Source organism: Stenella coeruleoalba (genome assembly GCF_951394435.1).
Source record: "Stenella coeruleoalba genome assembly, chromosome: 5".
Lineage (NCBI taxonomy): Eukaryota > Metazoa > Chordata > Mammalia > Artiodactyla > Delphinidae > Stenella > Stenella coeruleoalba.
In genome coordinates, this window is record NC_137150.1 from 53,802,082 (window position 1) to 53,820,711 (window position 18,630).

An 18,630-nucleotide genomic window follows, 5' to 3' on the forward strand; every position below is an offset into this window, starting at 1 on the left:
ATTTACGTCTGTGCCTCCCAATAGTATGTTTAAGAGCTGAATACATTTTTCAGTTGTATTTATTATATTGACTTACCACTATGGAAGATAAAGATTTAATTTTCCTTCATAAGTTTCCATGTACCTTCATCCCTGACATTTGCCCTTTTCTCTTTTTTCCTAAAGAATTATATCCATTTTTGTATTAAAAAGTCATTATTTATATTACTCTGTGTGAATATTTTTCACAATGTACGATGACTGCATTTTTCTCGAGAAAATTTTTGCTCCCTTTGAAACTAATAGTTGTCTCATTTTATAGATTTTTCATTCTTCTGTATATCTCGAACCTCTTCAAATGCTAATTCTCTGATCTTGCTGTGAATATGTTCTCAGAACATTAAGACGCATCTGGTATTCCCATGATTTTTGTTTTCCTGGTGACCCCCTTCCTGACGTCCTCTTCTTATCCTCACTAGGTCTGCTGCTCTTGTGCCTTTCTAGGTTTGGCCTTAGCTGAGAGCTCTGACTTAAGAATGGCAGCATAAGTTCATTTGAAGTTCTGTATGTGGTGAGATGTATTGACTGCTAAGTGTCAATGTAGGATGTCTTGAGGGAGTTATTTTATTGGTAGACTTCCAGATTTTCAGTATTTTTCTATATTCTCCATCGCCCTGGTCCTATTTACCACAAGTGAATTATCTAGTGCCCAACCTGGAAGGAAGGATTCTGGGCACCACAAGAGTAAGGCATCTGAAGGGTCTCAGCAATCATAATACCATCCCATTTAAAGTGTGAGTCACGACACACTAGGAAGCCCCTTCGCGGGCGGAGACTGCGGGAGGCGGAGGGGGGAGCTTCGAAGCCGCGGAGGAGTGCACAGCAACGGGTGCGGAGGGCAAAGCGGGGAGATTCCCGCACAGAGGATCGGTGACGACCGGCACTCACCAGCCCGAGAGGCTTGTCTGCTCACCCGCCGGGACGGGCGGGGCTGCGAGCTGAGGCTCTGAGGCTAGGGTTTCGGTTTCGGACGGAGCGCAGGGAGAGGACTGGGGTTGGCGGCTTGAACATAGCCTGAAGGGGTTAGTGCACCACAGCTAGCCGGGAGGGAGTCCGGGGAAAAGCCGGCACCTGCCGAAGAGGCAAGAGACTTTTTCTTCCCTCTTTGTTTCCTGGTGCGTGAGGAGAGGGGTTTAAGAAGGCTGCTTAAAGGAACTCCAGAGACGGGCGCGAGCCGCGGCTAAAAGCGCGAACCCCAGTGACGGGCGCGAGCCGCGGCTGAAAGCGCGGACTCCAGAGACGGGCGCGAGCCGCGGCTGAAAGCGCGGACCCCAGAGACGGGCGCGAGCCGCGGCTGAGGGCGCGGACCCCAGAGACGGGCGCGAGCCGCGGCTGAGGGCGCGGACCCCAGAGACGGGCACGAGCCGCGGCTGAGGGCGCGGACCCCAGAGACGGGCGCGAGCCGCGGCTGAGGGCGCTGACTCCAGAGACGGGCGCAAGCCGCGGCTGGAGGCGCGGACCCCAAGGCGGGCGGGAGACGTTGGGGCTGCTGCTGCCGCCACCAAGGGGCCTGTGCGCGAGCGCAGGTCGCTCTCCACTCCCCTCTTCCGCGGAGCCTGTGCAGCCCGCCACTGCCGGGTTCCCGGGATCCGGAGACGACTTCCCCGGGAGAGCGCACGGCGGGCCTCGGGCTGGTGCAGAGTCACGCCGGACTTTGCCGCCGCAGGCCCGCCCCGCATTCCGTGCCCCTCCCTCCCCGCCGCCGGCCTCCGTACGCCAGAACCCCCGAATCAGCGGCTCCTTTAACCCCGTCCTGTCTGAGCAAAAAACAGACGCCCTCCAGCGACCTACACGCAGAGGCAGGGCCAAATCCAAAGCTGAGCCCCTGGGAGCTGTGAGAACAAAGAAGAGAAAGGGAAATCTCTCCCAGCAGCCTCAGAAGCAGCGGATTAAAGCTCCACAATCAACTTGATGTACCCTGCATCTGTGGAATACATGAATAGACAGCCAATCATCCCAAATTAAGGAGGTGGACTTTGGGAGCAAGATCTATGATTTTTCTCCCTATTCTTCTTTTTGTGAATGTGTATGTGTATGCTTCTGTGTGAGATCTTGTCTGTATAGTCTTGCTTCCACCATTTGTCCTAGGTTCTATCCGTCCATGGTTTTTTCTTAAAATTTTTTTTCTTAATAATCAATTTTAATTTTAAGAACGTTATTATACTTTACCTTCGTCCTTTCTTTCTTTCTTTCTTTCCTTCCTTCCTTCCCTCCTTTAGACAACGAATCATCCCAAATTGAGGAGGTGGTCTCTGACAGCAAGATTTATGATTTTTCCCCCTTTACCTCTTTTTGTGAGGGTGTATGTGTACGCTTCTGTGTAAGACTTTGTCTGTATAGCTTTGCTTCCAACATTTGTCCTAAGGTTCTATCCGTCCCTTTTTTTTTTTTCTTCTAATTAAGAATTTTTTAATTCAATAACTTTATTATACTCTATTTTATTTTTACTGTATCTTCTTTCTGTTTTCCCTTCTTTCCCTCCTTCCTTCCTTCCTCCCTCCCTCCTTTCGTTCCTTCTTGCCTTCTTTCCTTCCTTGCTTCTTCCTTTCTTCCTTCCTTCCTTCCTTCCTTCCCTCCTTCCTTCCCTCCTTTAGACAACGAATTATCCCAAATTGAGGAGGTGGTCTCTGACAGCAAGATTTATGATTTTTCCCCCTTTACCTCTTTTTGTGAGGGTGTATGTGTACGCTTCTGTGTAAGACTTTGTCTGTACAGCTTTGCTTCCAACATTTGTCCTAAGGTTCTATCCGTCCTTTTTTTTTTGTTCTAATTAAGAATTTTTTAATTCAATAACTTTATTATACTTTATTTTATTTTTACTGTATCTTCTTTCTTTTTGTTTTTACTTCTTTCCCTCCTTCCTTCCTCCCTCCCTCCCTCCCTCCTTTCGTTCCTTCTTGCCTTCTTTCCTTCTTTGCTTCTTTCTTTCTTTCTTCCTTCCTTCCTTCCTTCCTTCCCTCCTTCCTTCCCTCCTTTCCTTCTTTCTTTCCTCATACGTCTACTAATTCCCTCTACTTTTTCTCCCTTTTATTCTGAGCCGTGTGGATGAAAGGCTCTTGGTGCTCCAGCCAGGAGGCAGGGCTCTCCCTCTGAGGTAGGAGAGCCAACTTCAAGACACTGGTTCACAAGAGACCTCCCAGCTCCAGATAATATCAAACGGCGAAAATCTCCCAGAGACCTCCATCTTAACACCAGCACCCAGCTTCACTCAACGACCAGCAAGCCACAGTGCTGGACAACCTGTGCCAAACAACTAGCAAAACAGGAACACAACCCCACCCATTAGCAGAGAGGCTGCCTAAAATCATAATAAGGCCACAGACACCCCAAAACACACCACCAGACGTGAACCTGCCCACTAGAGAGACAAGATCCAGCCTCTTCCACCACAACACAGGCACTAGTCCCCTCCACCAGGAAGCCTACACAACCCACTGAACCAACCTTAGCCACTGGAGACAGACATCAAAAACAGGAGGAACTACGAACCTGCAGCCTGCAAAAAGGAGACCCCAAACACAGTAAGATAAGCAAAATGAGAAAACAGAAAAACACACAGCAGATAAAGGAACAAGATAAAAATGCACCAGACCTAACAAATGAAGAGGAAATAGGCAGTCTACCTGAAAAAGAATTCAGAATAATGATAGTAAGGTTGATCCGAAATCTTGGAGATAGAATGGACAATAGAATGGACAAAATGCAAGAATCAGTTAACAAGGACCTAGAAGAACTAAAGATGAAACAAGCAATGATGAACAACACAATAAATGAAATTAAAAATACTCTAGATGGGATCAATAGCAGAATAACTGAGGCAGAAGAACGGATAAGTGACCTGGAAGATAAAATAGTGGAAATAACTACTGCAGAGCAGAATAAAGAAAAAAGAATGAAAAGAACTGAGGACAGTCTCAGAGACCTCTGGGACAACATTAAACGCACCAACATTCGAATTATAGGGGTTCCAGAAGAAGAAGAGAAAAAGAAAGGGACTGAGAAAATATTTGAAGAGATTATAGTTGAAAACTTCCCTAATATGGGAAAGGAAATAGTTAATCAAGTCCAGGAAGCACAGAGAGTCCCATACAGGATAAATACAAGGAGAAACACGCCAAGACACATATTAATCAAACTGTCAAAAATTAAATACAAAGAAAGCATATTAAAAGCAGCAAGGGAAAAACAACAAATAACACATAAGGGAATCCCCATAAGGTTAACAGCTGATCTTTCAGCAGAAACCCTACAAGCCAGAAGGGAGTGGCAGGACATACTGAAAGTGATGAAGGAGAAAAACCTGCAACCAAGACTACTCTACCCAGCAAGGATCTCATTCAGATTTGATGGAGAAATAAAAACCTTTACAGACAAGCAAAAGCTGAGAGAGTTCAGCACCACCAAACCAGCTTTACAACAAATGCTAAAGGATCTTCTCTAGGCAAGAAACACAAGAGAAGGAAAAGACCTATAATAACGAACCCAAAACAATATAGAAAATGGGAATAGGAACATACATATCGATAATTACCTTAAATGTAAATGGACTAAATGCTCCCACCAAAAGACACAGATTAGCTGAATGGATACAAAAACAAGACCCTTACATATGCTGTCTACAAGAGACCCACTTCAGACCTAGAGACACATACAGACTGAAAGTGAGGGGATGGAAAAAGATATTCCATGCAAATGGAAACCAAAAGAAAGCTGGAGTAGCAATTCTCATATCAGACAAAATAGACTTTAAAATAAGGACTATTAAAAGAGACAAAGAAGGACACTACATAATGATCAAGGGATCGATCCAAGAAGAAGATATAACAATTGTAAATATTTATGCACCCAACATAGGAGCACCTCAATACATAAGGCAAATACTAACAGCCATAAAAGGGGAAATTGACAGTAACACATTCATAGTAGGGGACTTAAACACCCCACTTTCACCCATGGACAGATCATCCAAAATGAAAATAAATAAGGAAACACAAGCTTTAAATGATACATTAAACAAGATGGACTTAATTGATATTTATAGGACACTCCATCCAAAAACAACAGAATACACATTTTTCTCAAGTGCTCACGGAACATTCTCCAGGATAGATCATATCTTGGGTCACAAATCAAGCCTTGGCAAATTTAAGAAAATTGAAATTGTATCAAGTATCTTTTCTGACCACAACGCCATGAGACTAGATATCAATTACAGGAAAAGATCTGTAAAAAATACAAACACATGGAGGCTAAACAATACACTACTTAATAATGAAGTGATCACTGAAGAAATCAAAGAGGAAATCAAAAAATACCTAGAAACAAATGACAATGGAGACACAACGACCCAAAACCTGTGGGATGCAGCAAAAGCAGTTCTAAGGGGGAAGTTTATAGCAATACAAGCCCACCTTAAGAAGCAGGAGACATCTAGAATAAACAACCTAACCTTGCACCTCAAGCAATTAGAGAAAGAAGAACAAAAAAACCCCAAAGCTAGCAGAAGGAAAGAAATCATAAAAATCAGATCAGAAATAAATGAAAAAGAAATGAAGGAAACAATAGCAAAGATCAATGAAACTAAAAGCTGGTTCTTTGAGAAGATAAACAAAATAGATAAACCACTAGCCAGACTTATCAAGAAAAAAAGGGAGAAGACTCAAATCAATAGAATTAGAAATGAAAAAGGAGAGGTAACAACTGACACTGCAGAAATAAAAGAGATCATGAGAGATTACTACAAGCAACTCTATGCCAATAAAATGGACAATCTGGAAGAAATGGACAAATTCTTAGAAATGCACAACCTGCCAAGACTGAATCAGGAAGAAATAGAAAATATGAACAGACCAATCACAAGCACTGAAATTGAAACTGTGATTAAAAATCTTCCAACAAAGAAAAGCCCAGGACCAGATGGCTTCACAGGCGAATTCTATCAAACATTTAGAGAAGAGCTAACACCTATCCTTCTCAAACTCTTCCAAAATATAGCAGAGGGAGGAACACTCCCAAACTCATTCTACGAGGCCACCATCACCTTGATACCAAAACCAGGCAAGGATGTCACAAAGAAAGAAAACTACAGACCAATATCACTGATGAACATAGATGCAAAAATCCTCAACAAAATACTAGCAAACAGAATCCAACAGCACATTAAAAGGATCATACACCATGATCAGGTGGGGTTTGTTCCAGGAATGCAAGGATTCTTCAATATACGCAAATCTATCAATGTGATAAACCACATTAACAAACTGAAGGAGAAAAACCATATGATCATCTCAATAGATGCAGAGAAAGCTTTTGACAAAATTCAACACCCATTTATGATAAAAACCCTGCAGAAAGTAGGCATAGAGGGAACTTTCCTCAACATAATAAAGGCCATATACGACAAGCCCACAGCAAACATCATCCTCAATGGTGAAAAACTGAAAGCATTTCCACTAAGATCAGGAACAAGACAAGGGTGCCCACTCTCACCACTCTTATTCAACATAGTTTTGGAAGTTTTAGCCACAGCAATCAGAGAAGAGAAGGAAATAAAAGGAATACAAATCGGAAAAGAAGAAGTAAAGCTGTCACTGTTTGCAGATGACATGATCCTATACATAGAGAAGCCTAAAGATGCTACCAGAAAACTACTAGAGCTAATCAATGAATTTGGTAAAGTAGCAGGATACAAAATTAATGCACAGAAATCTCTGGCATTCCTATATACTAATGATGAAAAATCTGAAAGTGAAATCAAGAAAACACTCCCATTTACCATTGCAACAAAAAGAATAAAATATCTAGGAATAAACCTACCTAAGGAGACAAAAGACCTGTATGCAGAAAACTATAAGACACTGATGAAAGAAATTAAAGATGATACAAATAGATGGAGACATATACCATGTTCTTGGATTGGAAGAATCAACATTGTGAAAATGACTCTACTACCCAAAGCAATCTATAGATTCAATGCAATCCCTATCAAACTACCACTGGCATTTTTCACAGAACTAGAACAAAAAATTTCGCAATTTGTATGGAAACACAAAAGACCCCGAATAGCCAAAGCAATCTTGAGAACAAAAAAAGGAACTGGAGGAATCAGGCTCCCTGACTTCAGACTATACTACAAAGCTACAGTTATCAAGACAGTATGGTACTGGCACAAAAACAGAAAGATAGATCAATGGAACAGGATAGAAAGCCCAGAGATAAACCCATGCACATATGGACACCTTATCTTTGATAAAGGTGGCAGGAATGTACAGTGGAAAAAGGACAGCCTCTTCAATAAATGGTGCTGGGAAAACTGGACAGGTACATGTAAAAGAATGAAATTAGAACACTCCCTAACACCATACACAAAAATAAGCTCAAAATGGATTAAAGACCTAAATATAAGGCCAGAAACTATCAAACTATTAGAGGAAAACATAGGCAGAACACTCTATGACATAAATCACAGCAAGATTCTTTCTGACCCACCCCCTAGAGTAATGGAAATAAAAACAAAAATAAACAAATGGGACCTAATGAAACTTCAAAGCTTTTGCACAGCAAAGGAAACCATAAACAAGACCAAAAGACAACCCTCAGAATGGGAGAAAATATTTGCAAATGAAGCAACTGACAAAGGATTAATCTCCAAAATTTACAAGCAGCTCATGCAGCTCAACAACAAAAAAAAAACAAACAACCCAATCCAAAAATGGGCAGAAGACCTAAATAGACATTTCTCCAAAGAAGATATACAGACTGCCAACAAACACATGAAAGAATGCTCAACATCATTAATCATTAGAGAAATGCAAATCAAAACTACAATGAGATATCATCTCACACCAGTCAGAATGGCCATCATCAATAAATCTAGAAACAATAAATGCTGGAGAGGGTGTGGAGAAAAGGGAACCCTCTTGCACTGCTGGTGGGAATGTGAATTGGTTCAGCCACTATGGAGAACAGTATGGAGGTTCCTTAAAAAACTACAAATAGAACTACCATATGACCCAGCAATCCCACTACTGGGCATATACCCTGAGAAAACCGAAATTCAAAAAGAGTCATGTACCAAAATGTTCATCGCAGCTCTATTTACAATAGCCCGGAGATGGAAACAACCTAAGTGCCCATCATCGGATGAATGGATAAAGAAGATGTGGCACATATATACAATGGAATATTACTCAGCCATAAAAAGAAACGAAATTGAGCTATTTGTAATGAGGTGGATAGACCTAGAGTCTGTCATACACAGTGAAGTAAGTCAGAACGAAAAAGACAAATACAGTATGCTAACACATATGTATGGAATTTAAGAAAAAAAAAAATGTCATGAAGAACCTAGGGGTAAGGCAGGAATAAAGACGCAGACCTCCTAGAGAACGGACTTGAGGTTATGGGGAGGGGGAAGGGTGAGCTGTGACGGGGCGAGAGAGAGTCATGGACATATACACACTAACAAACGTAGTAAGGTAGATAGCTAGAGGGAAGCAGCCGCATGGCACGGGGATATTGGCTCGGTGCTCTGTGACAGCCTGGAGGGGTGGGATAGGGAGGGTGGGAGGGAGGGAGACGCAAGAGGGAAGAGATATGGGAACATATGTATATGTATAACTGATTCACTTTGTTATAAAGCAGAAACTAACACACCATTGTAAAGTAATTATACCACAATAAAGATGTTAATAAATAAAAAAATAAAAATAAAATAAAATAAAATAATTACCCACCATGAAAAAAAAAAAAAAAATAAATAAATAAATTTAATTTGTGTAAAAAAAAAAAAAAAAAGTGTGAGTCACCCTTCCCTGTGTCTGGTGTCTCGCTGTTCAGTGTCCCACTTTCAATCTCTGCTGGAGGGAGGGAGGACCGGGCACTGTTCATGTTGACTGGGTGAGTGAGGGGTTCGGGAGGAGAGACCTCCCCTCACAATCCAAATTTCATCAAACTATCCTGTTTCCAGCCCCTCCATTACCCCTATTTTAATAGGTAGCTGGTGTTATCAGTTCTCAAGAGTTTCTGGGTTCTGTGGTACAAACTGCATTGCTTTTCAGCTTCCTCCCTCTGCTGGCTTAGGTTTTGGTCTCCTTGGTCTGTCATATCAGTTGACACTTATCCATCTGCTTTCATGCTTCTATCGATAGAATCTTATTGCTAATCTGTCTCCTATTCTCTTGGCCCCTGTGGGTTGATGCTTTTTATCTCTTTGTTGTCATTTCAGTGGAGAATGGAAGTAAATGCCTGTGTACGATCTGCCATAATTGACTAGGATACTTAATAGTATTTGGACTGAATTTTTATTATGAAGTATCTCAAATCATTTTTAATAAGTAGACAGAGTATAACCAAGGAATAAACAAACAAGCTGAAATAAACTTACCACTCATCATTTAAAGACGTATTACAGAAAAACCTGCTCTTCAAGTGTTTTTAACTTCTGTTTACTAAGGATTCTCTTTCTTTCTCTTTTGAATACAGATGGAAGCTTTAGACAAAACCGATCAAACCTCACCTCTCTACTAGTGCAGCCCATCTCAGCATCTCTCGTTGCAAAACTCATCTCTTCACCGAAAGATAGAATCACACACAGTGCCTGTAGCCCTCTAGAACTTCCAAATAATGGTAAAGTACTTAATGTCTTTCTGTGTGTCTTCTAGTTTTTATAACTCCCATGATCATTATTAATGTCTTTTGATTGACATTTTTTGGATTATTCTTTTTTAAAAAAGAACCAAATATATATTTTTGTTGATGTGAGCATTTATTTCTCTTCTCTGGCTCTTAAAACGACATTTTTGAAAGTACTTTTGATAAAGACTGAGAATTGACCAAGCTGAGAGATTAAAAAAAGAAGAAAAGCATTTTGAGCTGTAACAAAGAAAAGCAGCTTTACAAATAAAGCATTTTGTACATTCATGAAAATCTGCTTAACACAGCTTCTCAGTTTAAGCTTCAGCAGTCTTGTTGCCTGCCAAGATTCAGTGGATAGCAGTCAGCTATCTGGCGTATGAAGTCTTTTAGTTGAAAGCATTAAAGCCTAATTCCTGCTGTTGACTAAAAAATCCCTCTGTCTTTACGCATCATTGCCCGAGAGACGCTTCTTGTACTGCAGTGCAGTTTGTCAGGCCTTGTTGGACCACATAGGATAAAACTCAACTCATTCAGCTACTGTGGTAGGGTGAAAATCAGGGGCTGTGTCTTATTTCTACCTCCAGCCTCAGCATTAGACCTCTAAAGAAGAGACTCTCTTTACATATTGTTAAATTTCTATCAAGTCGCTGTGAAAGTCAACTTGAGGGCTCTGTTTTTGTGTCCAGACCCAAAGGCTCAACTACCATGTTTTATCTCATCTGTTTTCTCCTGACAACAAAAGCATAAAAAATATGTTTTGAAAAAGCCTAAAAAAAAAAAAAAAAAACCTGAGTACATTCAGAATTGCCCTTTGTTAGAGACATAGGCTTTTCAAAGTTCTGTATCTTGAGAGCCTCAACTGATTGAACATAGTGGGAACTATAGAAAACAGGGTTAAGCCTATGTCCTCAAAGCAGGAAAGAAGCTCTTGAGGAGATTTTTGTTTTGCTTAGTTTTTTCTGTCTTCTATTCCTGAGCCCCACAATTTTATAATGAGATCTATTTGTTAAAATATGTAAATAACACTATAATAATAGTTTACTTGTAAGAAAAGCACTGAACATTGAAAAGACCAGATTTAAGTCCAGATTTAATTAACTGATTGATTTATTCAATAAACATTTACAGCCCCTAATATGTTCAGCCACTGTCCTGCCCTCAGTGAGCTGACAGTCCATGTCAGCTCCATGACTGCTCATATGTCACCTCCCTGCGGGAAGCTTTCTGTGTCTGTGTCTACGGAAGGATATCTCACCTTCTAGTATCTTACGTTGTTCTGAGAATCAAATTAGGACGTTTAAGTGAGTACTTTTCTATACTGTAAAATGTTATGTTAGCAAGTATCTTCCTTATCAAATAACTGGATCAATTTCCCCCAAATATGTTAAATGTCTGCATAATAAGAGCACAACGAAGCAAAATGGCATTCTCCAGCTATATCTCTCTCTGCGCTAAGTTAGCAACATGTATGAAGTTTAGAGGAAAAATTGAGATATACTCTGAAACCTGTTTGTAACTCCATTGTTAAAGAAGGAAAAACCTAGGCCTGCTTTCTAAGCAGTTATGCCATATCAAGTTTTCCTCATGGGTGTGGTGATTATTATTGGTTTTAGAAATTTTCAGACAGAGATATATTTCAATCAAGATATTTCACATTGTAATGGATCCTTCTTTCATCATTTCTTTACTATGGAATATTACCTTTTGATTTCCCAAATACCTACTGAGCAGTCTCAGTGAGTTATTACATTTAAACTGATCTTAAATGTAGGATAAATGACCCTTAACCCCAATGTTTTAGACAACAGTACTCATGATACATCCAAGATAATTAACTTTTAAGTTTTCTGAGAAACACATAAATACGTTAGTTCCTCACTATGATCTGTATCGGGGTGGGACATGAAAAGGATACAGAATGATGTGCTATGTTTTTGAGCAATAAGAGCAACACTTGTAGTTTACGGATTTAAAAAAGTAACATAAAGCTTATTATAATTACATCTGACTTGTATTTTATAAGTATAGTCTTGAGTTTCAATGTAGGAAAATCTTCACTCAAAAGTTTGGACAGGAGTGCATTAAAAATACATGTGCAAATCAACTAATTATTTATCTTGCTCATTTAACCCTTTATATACACTTAAACAGAATTCTCTAGAGTCCAGACAGCAATGTGGTAGAGTTTGCCTGCCATGCTTTCTTTTTCAGCATCCATTTGCCCCTTCCCCTTTTTGAACTGTTGCCAACATTTCCTAGCAATATAGTATGAGTAGGTTTGACCATATCTTAAGTTGTAGAAGTAGATCCTGATTGGCTTGAGTCTATCAGCATATCACATCAACGGTGGGATGATGGTTGGTTCAAGGATGATGTAAGTTTGGCCAAACAGAGACATGACTCAACTTCTGGACTTTGAATAATGGCTAACTTTAACAGTAGAGCTGAACAAGAAAGCATATAGCCCTGGGATCTTTCAATAGCCTTTCTGGGACCTTGAGAGTATAATACCTGAAAATGGAACCAACACAAGGAAGGGGTAGGTGAATAATGTGTAGAGAGTGAGTGTGAGAGTGAGACTGACTCTTGTCCACATCATTTGATGCCTAAATAAAGCCTTGTCTAAAAGCCAAATCTACTGAATTAGCCATATATATGAGGCAGTACATTTCCTTTCTTTTTTTTGTTAACTTATGTTCGATTTTCAGTTACTTGCAAACAAAAGCTACAAAATTGATACTGTAAAACCACACTAAACAAAATAATTAAATATCTGTATGCATGAAATAGACTCAGCTAAGTGAAGTGAAGAGGATGGTATTTGTAGGGCAAGTCCTGGAAGAACTAAGAAAATTGTATGAGGAATAGAAAAGGAAGCAGGAGAAAAGTTTCTTGCCCCAATATGTAGAGATTTGTTGCATTGATTAGATAATTGGATATTGACACCATTTAATTTTCCATGACTTTTGTAGGTCTTACCCATTGATTATATATTGTCAGTCTTTGTCCTTGAGAGTCAATCAATACATGGAAATGTGAATTTTCAGATATCAGTCTGAGCTTGTTGTTAAAAACCATGACTATAGTGAAAAAAATGAGATGAGAAAGTATAAAACCTGTTAATGTAATTTAGGGTGAAAAATATTAATGAATTGTGCTTAAAGAAATATTTTAATATGCTTGAATTGCTTTTGATACATAGAAAAAAGTGACTTACTATGATGCATAAAATTTAGTGTCATTAGTGATAAGTTTTCACATAAGTAAATTTGGGTCGTATATCTTCAAATGGTTATATATATACGTAGCTATATAACACTACTATTTCCCTATTCACAATTATATATGTTCTTTGTTCAAAATTATTTTCATCAGAGTAATATAATGTTCTCTGATAATTTTTATAATTTTCACATATTTCAAATGAATTTTGAAGATCTATATTTCTAATTTGTTAACAGCCACTTGAAAGTATGCATTATTTTCATTTTTTGAACAGAAATGTAAAAAGAAGTATTGAACATATTATCTACAAAGTGTGGTTATTCTAAAAAATTTTTGGCAAATAATACATATTAGCTTTTAAGGAAATATCCACTAACAAGAAATGTTAGTACAGGTTAAGTCCAGCATTGCTTTTTGTTACATATGAGACTAACCATCCTGTTCAGAGTAGACTCAGTGTTGCTGTATGTGAAAAGATCCAAGAGTACATTGTGCTATTCTGTTAAAAGAATGTCTTGAGATATACGTTTGTGTGTGTGTGTGTGTGTGTGTGTGTGTGTGTGTGTGTCTTAAGTAGATAATGGAGTGGTATGGATGTGATATGCTGTGGCTTGGCTTTTAGAGGCTTTGTAAAAGAGAATTCCCCAGTAGATTTTTTAAAAAGTCAGAGAATTGAAGACTTGTTTTAGAGTAGGGTGAGCTTTAATAACTTCTAGCCATCAACATGGAGGGAAATATCCAGAAGAACACAAGGAAAAATGTACTCAGATAACTTCTATATAGCATTCATGTAGATATGATGGCCACTCTTAAAAAAAAAAAATCAGTGAGCTAGACTGCTGTAGGAAAGACTGATAGGTCTTCTGACCGATGCAAGCTAGTTGTTAGGAATCACTAAATGGCACTGATGACACCCCAATTTTATGGCTCTTCAAGCAGCCAGTTGCACAGTGAACCTAGGAGTCTGAGCAGGAAGCCGATAACAGAGTACTCTGTAGAAGTAAAGATCAGCCTTCATGAGCTGCCAGTCTGCAGTCCTCAGACAAAAGGGAAAAAAAGCTTTAGAAATCACTTTGAAGGTCTGTTCATCAAGGGTCTTAAACAGAGTGAACGCAGGTGGGAAACCTATTATCCAAAGTCCACAGAAAGTACAGTCAATTCTCTGTTTCCCGGGGAGTACAGGTTGGATTTACGTAGGGTGACACAGATGTCATTCACCAGAACTTCTCAGGTTTCCAGTTTTCTGTCTTGACGGTTTTTAGGAAATGATTCAGCTTAGATCCAGTCTAGAGTTTTGTTTGTTTGTTTGCTGGAAGACCTAGAGACAATCTGAAATACACACTCTGAAGCAAAATTACTTTAACAAGTACTTTCCAATTTTTAATGTTTCTCAGCAATTTTTTACAGTTTCTTACATTCTTATCACATTGTTTCTTAAGTATCTGTACTCTTTCCAAATTATAGAAGCTCCAACTAAATTTCATAGTTTATGTATAAATCTATCAGAGCAATGCCTTATCTTTATATTTTGAGGATTATTTTTTCATAATGGGTGACCATTGTCATTTACTATCCTAGAAACTGCCAGAGATTCCTGAATGCCTTTCTGGTTCTATATCTTGCTATTCCCTTCATGTAGCTACAATTCTATTTAGTATTATCCAAATATGTCTTGTAAGTTGTAAAACCCCAGTATACTCTAAAGCTCTGTGCAAGTGCCATCTCCTCCATAAAGAGCCCTTTGGAGTTCTACTCCAGTTGCAGGTACCCTGACTCTCTGCTATGCTTTTGGAAGTTATATGCTATTTGGTATCGGGATATCATACTCTTCTGAGGAAGAGATAAACAACTTGGATTTTCATTAGAATGTATTGTTTCTGCTTTATTTCTGTATGATTTCAATTCTTTCAGGTTTTCTTTATAGCCCAGGATTTGATTAGTGTCCCATGAGAATTTGAAAAGAATGTGTACTGTGTAGTTGTCAGGTATAGAGTTTTATATGTATCCATTTAGACCAAGTACCTTAGTCAGGTCATTCAAATATTCTGTATCTTATTTTTACTGCTAAAATCTCCTACTATAAGTATCTATTTGTTTATTTTATCTTGTAGTTCTATCAGTTTTTGATTTATATATTTTGAGATCATTTCTTAGATGTTTATAAATTCAAATATATCAAATCTTCCTGGTTAGTTGAAACACTTATCAGATGAAGTGATCTTTATAATGCATGTCTTAAATTTGATTTCACCTGATTCTAATTTAACTACATTAGCTTTTTCTTTTTCTTTTTTTGGTTAGTGTCTTTATGCTATATCTTTTTTTCTACTTTCAACCTTTCTGTATCTTTATATTTTAACATGTCCTCTTGATAACAAATAATTTTCATTTTACCTACAATCCGATCATCTTTTAATTGGAGCATCTAATCCATTTAATGTGATTACTAATGTATTTACGCTTATATTTTTCTCAAGTGACCAGACAGAAAGGGTGATGGAAAATTAAAAATCTTTCTCTTATCCAATTTGCTGATCACTTGTTGATGCCTTCCATTTGCTAAAATCAACTTGAAGCCAAGTGTAAAGGAGCCAGGTATATGTACGCCACAGAGGTGAGACTTCTGGGGCAGAGAGCTGGGTAAAGGGTGAAGATAGATCTGGATGGACAAATGGAAAATATGCAGCACAGATAGTGTTACAGATGGTTAGTCTGCTGACTAATTGGATGATTTGTGATATGTAGACTGGGTAGAAAGATGTATAAAAGTGTGTTAATTTTCACTCTTTTTTTCTTTTTTTTTATACAGCAGGTTTTTATTAGTTATCCATTTTAAACATATTAGTGTATACATATCAATCCCAATCTCCTAATTCATCACACCCCCACCTCCACCCCCCACCGCTTCCCCCTTTGGTGTCCATACGTTTGTACTCCACATCTGAATCTCAATTTCTGCCCTGCAAACCAGTTCATCTATACCATTTTTCTAGGTTCCACATATATGCGTTAATGTACGATATTTTTCTCTTTCTGACTTACTTCACTGTGTATGACAGTCTCTAGATCCATCCACGTCTCAACAAATGACCCAATTTCATTCCTTTTTATGGCTGAGTAATATTCCATTGTATATATGTACCACCTCTTCTTTATCCATTCATCTGTCGATGGGCATTTAGGTTGCTTCCATGACCTGGCTATTGTAAATAGTGCTGCAATGAACACTCGGGTGCATGTGTCTTTTTGAATTATGGTTTTCTCTAGGTATAGGCCCAGTAGTGGGATCACTGGGTCATGTGGTAATTCTATTTTTAGTTCTTTAAGGAACCTCCATACTGTCCTCCATAGTGGCTGTATCAATTTCCATTCCCACCAACAGTGCAAGAGGGTTCCCTTTTCTCCACACCCTCTCCAGCATTTGTTGTTTGTAGATTTTCTGATGATGCCCATTCTAACTGGTGAGAAGTGATACCTCATTGTAGTTTTCATTTGCATTTCTCTAATCATTAATGATGTTGAGCAGCTTTTCATGTGCTTCTTGGCCATCTGTATGTCTTCTTTGGAGAAATGTCTATTTAGGGCTTCTGCCCATTTTTGGATTGGGTTGTTTGTTTTTTTTAATATTGAGCTGCATGAGCTGTTTATATATTTTAGAGATTAATCCTTTGTCCGTTGATTCATTTGCAAATATTTTCTCCCATTCTGAGGGTTGTCTTTTTGTCTTGTTTATGGTTTCCTTTGCTATGCAAAACCTTTTAAGTTTCATTAGGTCCCATTTGTATATTTTTGTTTTTATTTCCATTACTCTAGGAGGTGGATCAAAAAAATCTTGCTGTGATTTATCTCAAAGAGTGTTCTGCCTATGTTTTCCTCTAAGAGTTTTATAGTGTCTGGTCTTATATTTAGGTCTCTAATCCATTTTGAGTTTATTTTTGTGTCTGGAGCTAGGGAGTGTTCTAATTTCATTCTTTTACACATACCTGTCAAGTTTTACTAGCACCACTTATGAAGAGGCTGTCTTTTCTCCATTGTATATCCTTGTCTCCTTTGTCATAGATTAGGTGACCATAGGTGTGTGGGTTTATCTCTGGGCTTTCTATCCTGTTCCATTGATCTATATTTCTGTTTTTGTGGCAGTACCATATTGTCTTGATTACTGTAGCTTTGTAGTATAGTCTGAAGTCAGGAAGTCTGAATCCTCCTGTTCCATTCTTTTCCCTCAAGACTGCTTTGGCTATTCAGGATCTTTTGTGTCTCCATACAAATTTTAAGATTTTTTGTTCTAGTTCTGTAAGAAATGCCATTAGTAATTTGATAGGGATTGCACTGAATCTGTAGATTGCTTTGGGTAGTATCGCCATTTTCACAATGTTGTTTCTTCCAATCCAAGAACATGGTATATCTCTCCATCTGTTGGTATCATCTTTAATTTCTTTCATCAGTGTTTTATAGTTTTCTGCATACAGTTCTTTTGTCTCCCTAGGTAGGTTTATTGCTAGGTATTTTATTCTTTTTGTACAACGGTAAACGGGAGTGTATCCTTAATTTTTCTTTCCGATTTTCATCATTAGTGCATAGGAATGCAAAAGATTTCTGTGCATTAATTTTGTATCCTGCAACTTTACCAAATTCATGGATTAGCTCTAGTAGTTTTCTGGTGGCATCTTTAGGATTCTCTATGTATAGTATCATGTCATCTGCAAACAGTTACAGTTTTACTTCTTTTCCAATTTGTATTCCTTTTATTTTTTTTTCTTCTCTGATTACCATGGCTAGGACTTCCAAAACTATGTTGAATAAGAGTGGTGAGAGTGAGCAACCTTGTCTTGTTCCTGATTTTGGAGGAAGTGCTATCAGTTTTTCACCATTGAGAATGATGTTTGCTGTGGGTTTGTCATATATGGCCTTTATTATGTTGAGGTAGGTTCCCTCTATGCCCACTTTCTGGAGAGTTTTTATCATAAATCGGTGTTGAATATTGTCAAAAGCTTTTTCTGCATCTATTAAGATGATCATATGGTTTTTATTCTTCAGTATGTTAATATGGTGTATCACATTGATTGATTTGTGTATATTGAAGAATACTTGCATCCCTGGGATAAATCCCACTTGATCATGGTGTATGATCCTTTTAATGTGTTGTTGGATTCTGTTTGCTAGTATTTTGTTGAGGATTTTTGCATCTATATGCATCAGTGATATTGGTCTGTAATTTTCTTTTTTTGTAGTATCTTTGTCTCTTTTTGGTATCAGGGTGATGGTGGCCTCATTGAATGAGTTTGGGAGTGTTCCTTCCTCTGCAGTTTTTTGGAAGATTTTGAGAAGGATGGGTGTTAGCTCTTCTCTAAATGTTTGATAGAATTCACCTGTGGAGCTTTCTGGTCCTGAACTTTTGTTTGTTGGAAGATTTTTCATCACAGTTTCAATTTCATTACTTGTGATTAGTCTGTTCATATTTTCTATTTCTTCCTGGTTCAGTCTTGGAAGGTTATACCTTTTTAAGAATTTGTCCATTTCTTCCAGGTTGTCCATTTCATTGGCATAGAGTTGCTTGTAGTAGTCTCTTAGGATGGTTTGTATTTCTGTGGTGTCTGTTGTAACTTCTCCTTTTTCATTTCTAATTTTATTGATTTGAGTCCTCTCCCTCTTCTTCTTGATGAGTCTGGCTAATGGTTTATCAATTTTGTTTATCTTCTCAAAGAACCAGCTTTTAGTTTTATTGATCTT

At 38.4% G+C, this 18,630-nt stretch overlaps 1 protein-coding gene across 9 annotated transcripts in view; it reads left to right on the forward strand.

The window, feature by feature from the left end:
- The window catches only part of NAALADL2 (N-acetylated alpha-linked acidic dipeptidase like 2), a 1,497,545-nt gene that overhangs the window by 1,065,268 nt on the left and 413,647 nt on the right, over positions 1-18,630 (forward strand). For all 9 annotated transcript variants that reach the window (XM_079922501.1, XM_079922499.1, XM_079922500.1 and 6 more), the window contains one exon: positions 9,523-9,666. In XM_079922501.1, the coding sequence (XP_079778627.1) occupies positions 9,523-9,666 (144 nt within the window). The remainder of the gene's footprint in view (positions 1-9,522; positions 9,667-18,630) is intronic.